This window comes from Panthera onca, chromosome E1 (genome assembly GCF_046562875.1).
Source record: "Panthera onca isolate mPanOnc1 chromosome E1, mPanOnc1 haplotype 2, whole genome shotgun sequence".
In the NCBI taxonomy this organism is placed as follows: Eukaryota; Metazoa; Chordata; class Mammalia; order Carnivora; family Felidae; genus Panthera; species Panthera onca.
This window is the reverse complement of record NC_138352.1, coordinates 18,537,181-18,551,449: the sequence shown is the minus strand read 5'-3', so window position 1 is coordinate 18,551,449 and position 14,269 is coordinate 18,537,181. Positions and strand designations below refer to the sequence as shown.

At 63.3% G+C, this 14,269-nt stretch overlaps 2 protein-coding genes across 4 annotated transcripts; one reads left to right on the top strand and one right to left on the bottom strand.

Moving 5' to 3' along the window:
* Window positions 1-46: 46 nt before the first annotated feature.
* Window positions 47-7,775, top strand: DVL2 (dishevelled segment polarity protein 2). 2 transcript variants are annotated; one of them, XM_060647501.3, is made up of 15 exons: window positions 47-533; window positions 2,919-2,988; window positions 3,257-3,402; window positions 3,497-3,594; window positions 3,712-3,847; window positions 3,973-4,063; window positions 4,209-4,278; window positions 4,368-4,507; window positions 4,587-4,663; window positions 5,132-5,199; window positions 5,371-5,499; window positions 5,588-5,719; window positions 5,868-6,047; window positions 6,430-6,645; window positions 6,784-7,775. In XM_060647501.3, exons 1-15 carry the CDS (start codon window positions 340-342, stop codon window positions 7,230-7,232), a joined length of 2,196 nt encoding a protein of 731 aa, XP_060503484.3. In that variant the 5' UTR covers window positions 47-339; the 3' UTR covers window positions 7,233-7,775. The 2 variants fall into 2 exon arrangements, with proteins under 2 accessions (XP_060503484.3, XP_060503482.3); XM_060647499.3 differs by having other exon boundaries at window positions 3,497-3,606.
* Window positions 7,776-7,847: 72 nt separating this feature from the next.
* Window positions 7,848-13,440, bottom strand: ACADVL (acyl-CoA dehydrogenase very long chain). 2 transcript variants are annotated; one of them, XM_078437865.2, is made up of 20 exons: window positions 13,280-13,440; window positions 13,120-13,195; window positions 12,790-12,855; window positions 12,632-12,704; window positions 12,478-12,542; window positions 12,010-12,144; window positions 11,455-11,599; window positions 11,043-11,172; window positions 10,814-10,939; window positions 10,248-10,446; window positions 9,934-10,038; window positions 9,414-9,500; window positions 9,265-9,327; window positions 9,062-9,163; window positions 8,864-8,961; window positions 8,716-8,788; window positions 8,558-8,630; window positions 8,386-8,458; window positions 8,221-8,296; window positions 7,848-8,146 (listed from the first exon to the last, which is right to left on the bottom strand). In XM_078437865.2, exons 1-20 carry the CDS (start codon window positions 13,339-13,341, stop codon window positions 8,006-8,008), a joined length of 1,968 nt encoding a protein of 655 aa, XP_078293991.2. In that variant the 5' UTR covers window positions 13,342-13,440; the 3' UTR covers window positions 7,848-8,005. The 2 variants fall into 2 exon arrangements, with proteins under 2 accessions (XP_078293991.2, XP_081647279.1); XM_081791153.1 differs by having other exon boundaries at window positions 13,333-13,430.
* Window positions 13,441-14,269: the final 829 nt, after the last annotated feature.

The following is a 14,269-nucleotide window of genomic DNA, read 5'->3' as shown; positions in this document are numbered from 1 at the left end:
TCACGTGGCGGAGGGCGGGCCGACGCGGACCACGTGACATGGGGAGAGGTGGGCGGGGTGCTGAAGGGCGCCCGCGACGTCGGCGGCGGTGGCGCGCGGCGGCTGCGGCGGAGGAGGAGGCGGCGGCGGCGTCTACGGCCTCGGGTCGAGCCCTACGGCCCGTCCCCCCTTCCCTCGGCCGCCACCCCGCTGCCCCCCGCCCTCCGCCCCGCTGCCCCTCTCCGGCGCCGGGCCGGTCCTGGTCGCCTCGCGCGTCGGGTGGCGGGTGTGCGCAGGCGCGGCGGGGGCGCTTCGCCCCTTTGGGTGGGCGGCGGAGCCCGGGAGCGCGCGGGCGAGACCATGGCGGGCAGCGGCGCGGGGGGCGGCGGTGTCGGGGAGACGAAGGTGATTTACCACCTGGATGAAGAAGAGACCCCGTACCTGGTGAAGATTCCCGTCCCCGCGGAGCGCATCACCCTGGGCGATTTCAAGAGCGTCCTGCAGCGGCCCGCGGGCGCTAAGTACTTTTTCAAGTCAATGGATCAGGATTTCGGGTGAGCGCGAGGCCTAGATTGCAGCCGATGGGGGGGCCGTGCTGGCGTGGATTGGGCAATATCGAGGGGCACAGGTCTGCTCTGGGCCATACTGGGTTTTCTGGGTTCTAGTGGAGCAGATTGTGTTATGCTGGGGTTAGATTGCCTATCCCAGGACGGGCAAGGTTATGCTTGGACAGATTGGGGCGCTCGGCGCTGTAGGACGACAGACTGGGCTGTGCTAAACCAGATTAGGGGAGATTAGGCTATCCTGGAATAGAGTGGGACACAGTGCTTTATTTGGGGAGGTGCCGAATTCACCCGTCCTGTATTCGGAGCAGTCCTGTAGCACACAGGCTATGAGGGATGTCGTGGAATCTTCGGGTATAGATTGATTTGTGTTGGGGCAATTTGGGACATCCTGGACTGTATTAGAGCAGACAGGATTGTTTGGGGACGTTCTGGTATGTACTAACGCAAAGAATGCTGTATTGGGATGTTCTAGGCTGCCATGGGGTAGATGAGGCTGTCCGGGAAAAACTTGGGCCACCCTGGTCTCTACTGGGTTGTATTGGTTGATGTTAGTTTTTGCTGGGGTTTGGTTTTTATTGAGCCTCAGTACAGGGGCAGACAAGCAGGGCTTTGGGGGGGTGTCTATGCCAGTACGGACAACTGTATAGGGATAATCCGCTCTATATTGGTACAGACAGCTGCATGTGAGGACATTCTCGGCTGTTTCTAAAATATATTGGGCTATTCTGGAGTAATTTGGGTCATTCTGGACTCGACTAGGATTTTTAATACACAGTGAGTCCTTTTGAGTTTATAGCTCTTGAGACGGAGCCCTCCACCTTCAGCTCTTGAAGGCAGGCTGGATTCGACTGGGGCAGTCTGGCTTCTATGGATAGCTGAACAGACTGGCTTCTACCGAGAAAGACTGTTTGTTGGATGTTGGGAAGGCGGTATTATCTTGGGAGTTACCTGGGGTTGACTGATTGATTGGTTGATTTTGAGAGAGAGAGAGACGGAAAGAGCAAGAGGGGGAGGGGGAAAGAGATGGGGAGCAGAGGATCTGAAGCAGGCTCTGCGCTGACAGCAGCGAGCCCGATGTGGAGCTCGAACTCACGAACCGTGAGATCATGACCTGAGCCGAAGTTGGATGCTCAACCAACCGAGCCACCCAGGCGCCCCCTGGGACTTGGCCGGGATTTAAATCAAGGTTCTACTGTTTGTTAGCAGTACGTTGACGTAGTTAGTATCGAAAATCTCACATAGGTGCGTGGCGCACAGTAGTTTTTCAGTAAGTTGGTACCGTCGTTAATAATGTCGGGTCTGACCCGTCCATAAGCGAGGTTATGGTGTGACGTAAGACGGAGTGATTTGCCAGACTAGGTTACGCAGAGACTGAATTATGTTGCAAAACATCCTGTGTTGTATCGAGATTGATTGACCGTGATTGGGCTGAGTTGTCCCATTGGTAACAAATGGGATTAAGTTGTCACGTATCCAGGCTTCTGGAACCACATTAAGCCAGAGGGTTAATGAGACAGGCTGTTCGAATTTGGAGGTGAGAATATGTGCGTGTGAGAGAGAGAACCCGTTGAGGGCAGGGATTCTCGTAGTTCGTGTATTTATTCAGCCAGCGTTTGTTGACGCTTAACAAGTGTCCGGTCTGTCGCTGTGTGGCCAGGACAAGGTGCCGAACAGAACAGGCGGCTGTGATTTCACGTGGTGGGTGAGAAGAAGGAGCGAGTCGTGTCCATCCTGACGCTGGGCTTTGGGGTCTGTCAGGCAAGACAGGTTGCTTGGTGCAGAGACCTGTGGGAGGCACAGGGGGGGTCACAGCTGGGGTTCGTCTGTCCCTGGGAGGGCCCTGCCTAGTGAGGAGGTACCATTTTCGGTCTAGCGGGTGTTTTCACGTGGGGAAAAGTAGCCCATTTGGAGAGCTCTCTGGGAGGGAGGGAGAGAGAGAAAAGCAAGGAAAACGTGAGACTAGAGGCTTCGGGACCAAAGGGTTTGGGGACAGGGTGTGAGGAGTGGGGTGGGGGTTGGGGGAGGTGCCGGCAAGGCTCCTAAGGTGAGACAGACCTACCTGTAGGGTCACCCAAGGGGACAGGACGGTCTCTGAGATCCGAGTGAGAAGTTGGAATCGGACCCCAGGAAATTTTTGGAGCAGCATTGAGCCGGGAGGATGAGTTGGGGAGAGAAGGAAGGAAAGGGAGCGAATGGGGAGACCCCGTAGGTGTGCAAGCGAAGGGTTTCAGCGTCAGGGAAGAGGACTGGGTCAGGGCTGGAGAAAGTCGGCGCCCCCGAGCTCCATGGATGCGGGTCAGGAGGTTTGAATTGGGGGTGCGCTGGGGGGGTGGTGAGGCCAGTCTCACCGGCCTTTGTGCCCTCTCTCGGCAGGGTGGTGAAGGAGGAGATTTCAGATGACAGCGCCCGCCTCCCCTGCTTCAACGGAAGGGTGGTGTCCTGGGTGAGCGGCCGTCCCTCTCAGGCCACCAGGCGCTCTGAGCCTCAGTGTCCCCGGCCCACTCGTTGGAGGCCCTGGCTCTTTGCTTCCTCGGCGGCTTGGAGAGCCAGCCGCGGCCCATCAGCCTTCTCTGGGGCCTGTACTGCCAGCTCCTGCTCTCTCTGTGCTCATCCCAAGCACCGTCCCTGCTCAGACCCACCCCCTGCCCCTCTCCGCGTCCTGGGACGCCTCACTTCCCGGTCGAGCCGCTTTCTGTCTTTGCACTTTTCAGCTGGTGTCATCGGATAACCCCCAACCCGAGATGGCTCCCCCAGCCCACGAGCCTCGGACCGAGCTGGCGCCACCGCCGCCACCGTTACCCCCTTTGCCGCCGGAGAGGACCAGTGGCATTGGCGACTCCAGACCTCCATCCTTCCAGTGAGATTGGGGATCCTTGAGTCCGGGGGAGGGAATCGAGGACGTGGAGCCCCAGCCCACTGATGCGGGCCGCGAACTGTCTCTGCCCATCCAGCCCTAACGTGTCCAGCAGCCGGGAAAACCTGGAGCCCGAGACAGAAACGGAGTCGGTGGTGTCTCTGCGGCGAGAACGGCCTCGCAGGAGAGACAGCAGTGAGCATGGCGGTGAGGGGGGGGCGGGCCCGAGGCCGAGTCCTCCGGGAGCCCGGGGAGGGCGGTGGTGGGAGTAAGGAGGGGGGACAGCTTCCTGAGGTGCCTGTTCATGCTCAGCGGGGGGCCACAGGCCTGGCGGCCCCTCGAGGCTGGAGCGCCACCTGGCCGGGTACGAGAGCTCCTCGACGCTCATGACCAGTGAGCTGGAGAGCACCAGCCTGGGCGACTCTGACGACGACGACACCATGAGCAGGTAGGGCATCGCCCATCCTCCCGTCCTCCCCCTCCTCCTCCTCCTCCTCCTCCTCCTCCCTCCCCCCTCCTCTGCCCATCCTCCCTTCCTCCCCCCCCTCCGTGACCGCCTCCGCCTCCTGACAGGTTCAGTAGCTCCACGGAGCAGAGCAGCGCCTCCCGCCTCCTGAAGCGCCACCGGCGGCGGAGGAAGCAGCGGCCGCCCCGCCTGGAGAGGGTGAGGGGGCTCTCATGGGACAGCTGGATCTTGGAGAAGTCGGGGGCCTTGGTTCAGGGGGTGCGAGGGCACAGGAAGCGAGCACCCCGGGGCCCGTCCCCGGGTCGTCGGAGGCAGTGCGGCTCCTTCCCCGTTTCCCCGACAGGCCTCGTCCTTCAGCAGCGTCACCGACTCCACCATGTCCCTCAACATCATCACGGTCACGCTCAACATGGGTACGGGGGAGCCCGGGCGGGGGCCGGGCCTGCGGGGGCCCGGGGGGCGCGCGGCGGGCTGCCCCCGGTCACCCGCGCCCCTTCCGCAGAGAAGTACAACTTCCTGGGCATCTCCATCGTGGGCCAGAGCAACGAGCGGGGCGACGGCGGCATCTACATCGGCTCCATCATGAAGGGGGGTGCCGTGGCGGCCGACGGGCGCATCGAGCCGGGCGACATGTTGCTGCAGGTGCGCTGGTCCTGGACCCCGGGGCGGGGGGTAGGGTTGGGGGCCCCGGCGGCCTCTGACCCGCTGGCCCGGCTTCCAGGTGAACGACGTGAACTTCGAGAACATGAGCAATGACGACGCGGTGCGGGTGCTGCGGGACATCGTGCACAAGCCGGGGTGAGCCGCTGGCCCGGCCTGGGTCTGCTCTCCTAGTGGTGGCGGCGTCTTGGTTAGTGGGGGCGTGACATCACGTGTGTCCTGAGAGCGCGAGGCGGGACCGTGTGACGTGACAAGTAACCGTGACGTGGGGGTGCCTGTGTGAGCCCGGCTCAGGTCGTGACCTAGAAGGTGGCCGGCGCCTCCGACGCCCCTTCCTCGGTCTCCCCGGAGGGCATTGTTCTCCTGCCTTGCTGTCACTGCTCCATTTGGTGCCCCCACCTCGTGTGTGTGGGTTCGTGAACCGCATCGGTTAGCTCTCTGGTTCCCGGACTTACACTCAGCGGCATTTCTAGACTGGTCTGCGTTGGTGGGTCCCTCTGTCTCTGGTGTCTTCTCCGTCCTGTTCGTCGGCCCGTCAGTCCCAGGCCCGCACACTCCCGAGCCCTTGCCGGCCACCCCCGCCTGACCGCTTCTCCCCTCCCACAGCCCCATCGTGCTGACGGTGGCCAAGTGCTGGGATCCCTCTCCCCAGGCCTACTTCACCCTTCCTCGGAGTGAGTGGTGCCGGGGAGGGTCTGTGGCTGCCTGGGCAAGAGAGCGGGGCTCGGGGTTGGGCCTCCACGTGGCGGGAGGCGGTGGGGGAGGGTCGGGAGGGAGGCGGGGTGGGAGTCTGAGTCGGGGAGGGCCGGGGAAGCATCCGTCTCGGGGGGCCTCCTCTGTCCCAGATGAGCCCATCCAGCCCATTGACCCCGCTGCCTGGGTGTCCCACTCCGCCGCGCTGACGGGCACCTTCCCAGCCTATCCGGGCTCCTCGTCCATGAGCACCATGACATCGGGGTCCTCTCTGCCTGACGGTGAGCCCCCAGCCCCGCCTCTCTCCCCTCCCCGGGAGGCCTCTCGGTGGTGCTGGGGCCCTACCCTGCCGCCTCCTTTCTCTGACAGGTTGTGAGGGGCGGGGTCTCTCCATCCACACAGACATGGCGTCTGTGACCAAGGCCATGGCAGCTCCCGAATCTGGACTGGAAGTTCGGGACCGCATGTGGCTCAAGATCACCATCCCTAACGCCTTCCTGGGTAGTTCCGGTCTCTGGGCAGGTGGTGCTGGGGAGGGGGTGGGGGAGGGGCAGGGCAGGAGGCCCCGGGCTGGGAAGGGCCCAGGCAGGGGTGAGGCAGCAGTCGGGGAGGAAAACCTGAGCGCTTTTTCTGCTCCGTGCGCCCCCAGGCTCGGACGTAGTTGACTGGCTTTACCATCACGTGGAAGGCTTTCCTGAGCGCCGGGAGGCCCGCAAATACGCCAGCGGGCTGCTCAAGGCTGGCCTCATCCGACACACGGTGAACAAAATCACCTTCTCTGAGCAGTGCTATTACGTGTTCGGGGACCTCAGTGGCGGCTGTGAGAGCTGTAAGTGCCCCCATCCCCGCCCCTTCCTGTCTCCGGCCCACAGCCAGCCAGGGTGCCCGTGGTCACTTGAGCAGTGTGTGTCCTGCGTCAGGCCCCCCGCCCCGGCCAACGTCCACTTGCGTCCTGCCTCTCAAGCCGTGCGCCACGCGCAGGGCTGTGTGCTGGGGGGGAGCGGAGTCTCCTGAGTCTCAGGAGAGCATGGGCCCTGGGTGAGCTCTGCCCTGACCGCGGCAGAGGGGTGGGTGTTTCCTGTCAGAGGCCCTCGTCTCCGCCCCCCGTCGTGGATGGTTCTGGGGAAGCAGTGCCCGGTTTCCCTCCGTTCACCATCTTTGCGTCCTGGCCACTGGAAGCAGTGACTCCCGGTCTCCCTCTCGCTCTGCAGACCTGGTCAACCTGTCCCTGAACGATGACGGTTCCAGCGGGGCTTCGGACCAGGACACCTTGGCCCCTCTGCCTGGGGCGACCCCGTGGCCCCTGCTGCCCACCTTCTCCTACCAGTACCCGGCCCCGCACCCATACAGCCCCCAGCCGCCACCCTACCATGAGCTCTCATCCTACACCTACGGCGGGGGCAGTGCCAGCAGCCAGCACAGCGAGGGTAAGTCGCGGCTGGATGCCAGCGGCGGGGCGGGGGGGGGGGGATGCAGGCAGGAAAGGCTGGCGCAGGGGCGGAGGCGGGGGTGACCCGGGGCCGCTGGGCTAGGGCTCAGTTTGCCTCCTCTCCTCCACCCCACAGGGAGCCGGAGCAGTGGGTCAACACGGAGCGACGGGGGGGCGGGGCGTACGGGGAGGCCTGAGGAGCGGGCCCCCGAGTCCAAGTCCGGCAGCGGCAGTGAGTCCGAGCCCTCCACCCGGGGGGGCAGCCTTCGGCGGGGCGGGGACCCTGGCGGGGCTGGTGATGGAGGCCCGCCCCCTTCCAGAGGCTCTTCGGGGGGCGCGCCCAATCTCCGAGCCCACCCCGGGCTCCATCCCTACGGACCACCCCCTGGCATGGCCCTCCCCTACAATCCCATGATGGTGGTCATGGTGCCCCCGCCCCCACCCCCCGTGCCTCCAGCAGTGCAGCCCCCGGGGGCCCCTCCGGTCAGGGACCTGGGCTCTGTGCCCCCGGAGCTGACCGCCAGCCGCCAGAGCTTCCACATGGCCATGGGCAACCCCAGTGAGTTCTTTGTGGATGTTATGTAGAGCACGTGGCGGGCCTGTCCAGTCAGCGCTTGGTGCTTCTGTCCTGTGCCGGGGGTCTCGTCCGTCACGTGCCTGGCACTCCTCTGGCCCAGCTCAGCCCAGCCTGCGGGCTGCTGGGAGGCGGCCGCCCCTGGGACTCTCACCAGCAGTGCCTGGTTCCTCCCCTTTCCCTCCGGGGGTGCGCAAGGGACCTTGGGTTATTTTTAGCTTTACTGTTTTTGTACGCCTTTTGGGGGGGGGTTGAAGTAGACTTTTGTACGTTTTTCGGACTATTTTTTTAGTAGATGTTTCTCTTTTTATACGAAGAACCTCTATCTCCTGGGCCCTTCCCAACCCCGAAATGTGACCTCCTCCTCTGTCCGTCCAACTCTGTCCTGTGCAGGGTAGCGGTGGTCAGCGGTACCCTGGGAGGAGGAAGGGCTGGGCACCCTAGACAGCAAAGGAAGGTGGGGTGTTCGGTCTCGGGGGCCCGTGTAGCTGCTTTTGTTACTCTATTTATTTAGTCACCTGTATAAGACACCAAATAAAGCAATAGAGGCCAACCGCGCACGCCTCTGGCTCCTTTTTTTGGGAGGGAGGCAGGCAGTGAGGGAGAGAACTGAGGCAGCAGCGAGGCACGGCTGGTGAGAACCTTTACTTGTGAGGCAGGCAGTGGGCCTCCGAGAGCAGCCGCCGCCCCGGGGGCCAGGCCCTCCTTAAGGCACAACGAGGGGGCTGGGCTTTGGCTTGGGAGAAGGCACAGGGGGGGCGGGCGGGCAGGTGGCGGGGAGTCCTCAGAAGCCGAGGGGGTTGCTGGTGACCACACCGCCTCGCTCCACCAAGGCCGTGGAGATGCTTTTGAAGTTCCGGAAGAGCTCCTGTTGCTGCGGGTCAGACTGCAGAGCGGTCATGGTCTCCCGGACCCGCGCGGCCGCCTGGGGAGAGGGCAGGAGAGGTCCAGGCCTGCGCCTCCGGCCCCCCGCGCGCCCTCGGTAACCCCGAGCCTCACCTCGATACACCAGCTGTCGCAGAGCATCTTCTCGTGCTGGGCTGTAGGGTGGCCCTCGCTCAGGGATCTCGAGGCCCTGGTGCAGGGCAAGAAGAGACCGCACAGCTGTGCTGGGAGCCGGACCCGGGACCCCTGCGGCTCAGGCCTCCCACGCCACCCCCTCACCTGGACAGCACTACCACCATGGTGTAGAGGTCAATGGCACTGTCTGCCAGACGCTGCAGCACAAACTGTTCATCTGTCGGGTACGTGGGATGGCGGGGGGAGGTGTCAGCCGGAGGGAGAGGGAGCGGAGGGAGTGAGGGGGGGGGGGGGGGACGGGGTAGATCTCACTCACTGACAATCCCCTTCTTGTGTTTTATCAGCTTGGCCTCCACCACTGCGGCGAACTGCTCCAAGGCCTGCACCACCTGCCCCGGGAGGAGAGGGGCTGGGGGAGGGAGCCCGGCCGCACGGGCCCTCCGCCGCCTCCGCCGGGCCCGCCCGACTACTCACCAGCTCCCCGCTGCGGCTCAGCTCCCGGTGGATGACGCCGCTGAGACTCAGGCCGCTGCCCAGCCCTGCCCGCCTGAGAGGATGGGGAGAGTGGCGGGTTAGTGGCCGCCCCGTGCCCCTACCGGCCCCGCCCCGGCTCTGAGCTGACCTCCTCAGCTGCTTGCCCGCCTCGCCTAAGAGAAGGCCGGCGTTCCCAAAAGGATTCTTCAGAGCATTGCCGAGTCCAGAGAGTTCCTTTCCTTTGTCCTGTGTGGGGAGAGGGCCTAGCGCTCAGGACGTGCTCTTCTCCCTACTCCGCCCCTCCCCCCCCCCCCCCCCCCCCCCCCCCCGCCCCGTTCCCTCTTACCACGCAGCCCTGCAGAGCCACAAACAGTCGGAGGATGTCGTTCGTCCCTTCGAAGATCCGGAAGATGCGAAGATCTCGGAGAACGCGCTCCACCCCAGGCTCCTGCCCCGGGAGGCCAGAACGCACACCCCTGCCGAGGCGCGCCCACCCACCCCGCCCCCCGTCCCAGCCGCGGCCCCCCGGGGCCCAGAGCCAGCCTGTACCTTCATGAAGCCCATGCCGCCCATGATCTGGATGCACTCGTCGGTCACCTTCCAGGCGGCCTCCTGGGAACAGAGAGCCCTGTAAGACCGGTCTTGGAGCCAAGCTCCCACGCTGGGCTCTCCCCCACCCTGTGGGCCTGGGACCTCACCGAGGCAAAGATCTTACTGATGGCGGCTTCTATCTGGAAGTCCGTGGATCCCTGGTCCATGTTGGCACTCACCATGTAAGCCATGGACTGAGGTTGCGGGGTGGGAACACGGAGAGGAAATGCAGCGCGTCGGACCCGACCCGGCCACCTGCGTCTGCCCTAGCTCCTCGCGGCCCTGGCCTTCACCTTCTAGCTCCACCCCTCAGGCACGGTGAAACACTGGGTCCCCCGAGTCAGTTCAGTGGGGGCTTCTGGGCATCTGACTTCTTTGAAGGGGGTGAAGAGGTAAGGGCGGGGGTGCAGGCGGAATAAACTTCAGCTACTTCTGGAAGCATCTCCGAACAGCACGGCTCTCCCCCTCGTGCAGCGACTGAGCTGACTACGCCTCCTCGCATCCCCTAGGGCATTGGTGTGAAGCTGGAGACCCACTGCCCCAGGTGCTGCTGGGGGTCGTGGTCCGACCGACGACGGGGAAGAAGGCCCCGGGGCTCTGGGGAGCGCGGCTCGGGAAGACCCTCACCTCAGTCACGTAGTGCAGTATAGCCATCCGGGCCAGCTTCTCCTGGATCAGCCCAAAGTTGTGAATTTTATCCCCAAACTGGGTACGATTCGTAGCATGATCCACCTGGAAGAAGGCACAAGGGTCCCACTGTGGTTAACCCAGTGCCCCCCGCCCCCCGCCAGGCAGAGGGGCTGGGCTGGACACAGACCTGAGCGATCAGGCCTGGGAGCTGCCAGCATGGGAGGGGTTTCTGGGGGGATGGAATACCCTCAAGGGGACAGGGCCACATGGGAAGGGGGACCGTGTGACTTCTGTCCAGGCATGGTACTCACCGCCTTAGCGATGATGCCCTTCATGGTGCCTGCAAGGGCCGCGGCCATGCCGAACCTTCCGTTGTTGAGAATGTGCATGGCGACCTTGAAGCCACCCCCTACCTCGCCCAGCACGTTTTCTGCCGGCACCCGTACTCCGTCAAAGTACACCTCTGCCGTGTTCGAGGCCTTGATGCCCATCTTCTTCTCCGGGGGCCCGCTGTGACAGGGTGGGGTAGAGAAGCAGAAGTGTGCTCAACAGGTCGCGGGGGGGGGGGCGGGGGGGGGCATTTGTTACGAGCCAAGGAGGAATTACATCAACCAGGAGAGGGCGTGGGAGGGTGCGGGCAACTGTCCCTGCCTGCCGGGAGGGGAAGGAGGCCTGGCTATTAGCCCACTGGATGCTGGGCTCGCTGGTTGCGGGAGCCAGACCTTTATGTTGGTTCTGTGCGGATTGGTCCCAAAGAGAACATGCCGTCTAGCTCTTTGGGTTTTGCACACGTCCCCGGGGTGACCTGTGACGCCGTCTGCTCTGTGCTGCCCCCAAACCTGGCCTGACCTTTTCCTTCCTCCCCAAACCCACTCACTGGGTAACACCTCCAAAGCTCCTTTCCACCACAAAAGCTGTGATCTTCTCTTTCACGGCCCCCGTGGCTGCATTTGTAACTGGTGTCTTGGCAAAGACCGTGAAGATATCTGCCAGGCCCCCGTTACTGTGGACAAAGGAGGGCCAGTCAGGGTGCGGAGGACAGGACAGAACAGTGGGGGCCGGGAGTTGGGTGGAGGTGGACAGGAGGAAAGAAACGGGAAGATTGCCTGATCCAAATCTTGCTTCCATTGAGGGTGTAATATTTTCCACAGGGGCTGGGCACAGCTGAACTTCGGATGGAGGCTGCATCCGACCCACTGGAGGGCTCGGTTAGACAGAAAGCAGCTATGGTCTCCCCTGGAGGTAGACAGTGCCTTTAAACGGGGTCCTGATGGGCATCAGAGGCCCCTCACTGCACCTTTCCCTCCCCAACACACACACACACACACACACACACACACACACACAGAGGCAACTCCTCCTTAACATCTCTGGCATCCCGTTCACCTTCACATTTCCCGACCAGCACACCCATCCCTTCCCAGAATCTTGCCCAACCGACCCACCCAGCTGTGTGGTGACCTTAGTACCACTGGCCCAGGATGCCCCCAGTCCCTGGGTCTCTCAGGGCTGCCTCACCAGATGCCAGTTTGGGGAGGTACTTTTCTTTCTGAGCCTTTGTGCCAAAGAGCAGGATGCCTTTGAATCCGATGCTCTGATGGGCCCCCAGGGTGATGCCCACGCCAAGGTCATGAGTGCCCACGATCTCCACTAAGCGGGCGTACTGCGGGGAAAAGCAGGCATCCGGGGCTCTTACTGGCTGCATGGGGCCGTAGCAGGGAAGTGTGGGCCACAGGCAGGGCCTGACCTGGGCAGCCCACACTGTGACTAGAGAGCCAAAATGTCACCGTGATAGAGAGGGACACGGGTGTCTCCCCAGCTCTTGGGAGAGAGGCTTCCTAACCTATTGTCAGTCTCTGCCATTAGGACTTGTGAGCCTGGGAGAAGTCCACAGCCCTAAGGGACTGTGTCCAGTTTGGTGATGTGTTTGGGACAGGTATGTGCATCCTGGGAGGGTCAACACGGGCAGGTATTTGGTGGACCTGAGCCTTGGGTCAGGTGAGCAAGGAACTTAATCACGGCAAAGCTGGGGTAGACTGGGATGCTGGGGGTGACCGAGGGGACCCCCCTCACCTGGGTGTTACAGAGGCCCACGCCGCCCAGTTCGCTGGGCACTTGCAGACCAAAGGCCCCCAGCTCCTTGAGACCCTGTAGAGTGGTCTCCTCCACCTTCTCCATCATGTCGTTCTTGGCAGGATCGTTGACCTCCTGGGGAGGGCGGGCACAGGATGCATCCACGCTCCTTTTTTTTTTTTCTTTTCCAAAATTTTCTTAAGTTTATTTATGTTGAGAGAGAGCAAGTGGGGGGAGGGACAGAGACCGGGAAAGAGAATCCCAAGCAGGGTCTACCCGGTCAGCTCAGAGCCTGAGGCAGGGCCAGGACCCACGAACTGAGACATCACGACCAGAGCTGAGACCAAGAGCTGGAGGCCCAATTGACTGAGTCACCAGACGCCACCAAGCTCCTTTTAAACCGCTGAGCACCTCTCCCGCCCCATCAGGAACCAAGCTATCAATTCCCCCGCCCCAGTCACTCCTCACCTCAAAGAAACGGGACACAGGCCCCACCAGCTCTTGGAGAAACTGTGTCTGCTCCTCGTTGAGCACTGTGGGGGCAGGGAAGGACAGGCTGGTCAGGCCGCCCAGGCGGTCAAGGGAAGCTGCCTTGCCCCACCCAGCTGTGACTACCCCTTACCAGAGGGGTAAGGGAACACCTGGTCGGTGGTGAGCTGGCCCCGGAACATCCCGGCTGCAAAGGACTTCGATTCCTGCGCAGGGAGAAGGGGGTTTCAGGGAGCTGTCCGCGGTGGGTGAGCCCCTGGCTTAGCTCCTCCCGGCCTGGGGGCCACCTACCGCCTTGGCCTGCTTCTCCTGGGTCGAAGCCTCAGGGGAAAGGGGATCTGACTTCTCCAGAACAGCCTGGGGAGACGTTTAGTTAGCGAGGCCGGGAAGGGGCTTCCGAGATGCCAAGGAGAGTCCAGGGGGACAGCTGGGGGGCGGCGTCGGGCGGGTGCGGCGACCTTTCCCCCAATTCCATCACCAGGGCACCCTGGCCTGACCTTTCCCCTACTTTCAGCGGCAGGTGACCGGGGTGGAGAGGGAGACCCCTGCCGGCGGCGGGGAAGGGGACGCCGGGGCGGACCCTCACTCCCACACGCCGCGCCCCAGGCCGCCGTCACTCACCTGAGTCGCCCCACTGGCATAGGGTCGCCGGGCCAGGCCGAGCGGGGGCTGCCCCAGGAGCGCACGGGGCCACGAGCTGTGGGGGAGCGGGGGTTTCAGTCCCGGCCCGGTCCCCAGGTCCGAGGCCACCCCCGCTCCGTCCCTTCTGTCGAACACACACCTTCCGACCCCCAACCTCCGCAGCTGCCGCCCCACGACTGGGGCCGTCCGTACCGCCTGCATCTTCGAACCGCTCGAGTCGCCTCCGCCTCGAGCGCGGAACCAGCGCCGCGGTCCCGTCTGCCCGAGTCTGGGCGCCCCCACCTAGTCTTGACTCTTGCTCCACAATGCACCGCGAGGTGGGCGGGCGGGGCTTCCGGCCTCGGGGCATGCCGGGAGCTGTAGTTCCGGCGCGCCCTCGGCCTCTGTATTCTGGTTGACCTAGGGCGGTCTCCGAACGTCCCCGCCTCCCCCAAACGCCCGGTCCCGCCTGTCCCACCTAGAGTGTGGGAGGGGTGATGGGACTGGCTGGGACGGACGAGGGAGAGGCTTAGGCGACCGCAGCCAGAGGGATGGAGGGTAGACGGAAAGGAGGACTTCCCAGGTGGAGTTGGAAGGGAGAGGTGGGAAGGAAGAAGCTTACGATAGATGCCAGAGGCAGAGGCAGAGGCACGGAAAGACGACCCATTGGGGTCCCTTGTGAAATCCGTCTCCACCCACACGAAAGGCAGGGACATGGTGGGGTGGGGGGCTCCAGCTGCAGGGCGAGTGTCCCAAGCACATTTCTCCTGAGACCTAGGAGGTGTCACTAACTTTGGAAACACCTGAATTTTCAGCGTAGGACCGTCCCCTCCCCTCTGCCAATTCGCTGCCTCCCCTTGAGGGCCTCTGAGACCTTCCTGAACGCCTGTCTGTGTCTGCCCTTGTTCCTGAGACCATGTGCCCAGGCTAGACGGCTGGCATTCTGGTTGCTTCCCAGCCTGTGAGGAACTGTAGGGGTGCTCACGTCCCCCAGCCCCCACTTCTCTAGCCCTGGGCCAAGGAGTCCTCGGTAACTCATACCCCCTCTCTGCCCTGGGAACACCCCCCCAAGGAAAGATCTGGGCTCAGCTTCCTCTCCTTTGGGGTGGCTGGAGCCTCCTTGGCGGGGGGGTCCCCTTCCCTCCTCCCT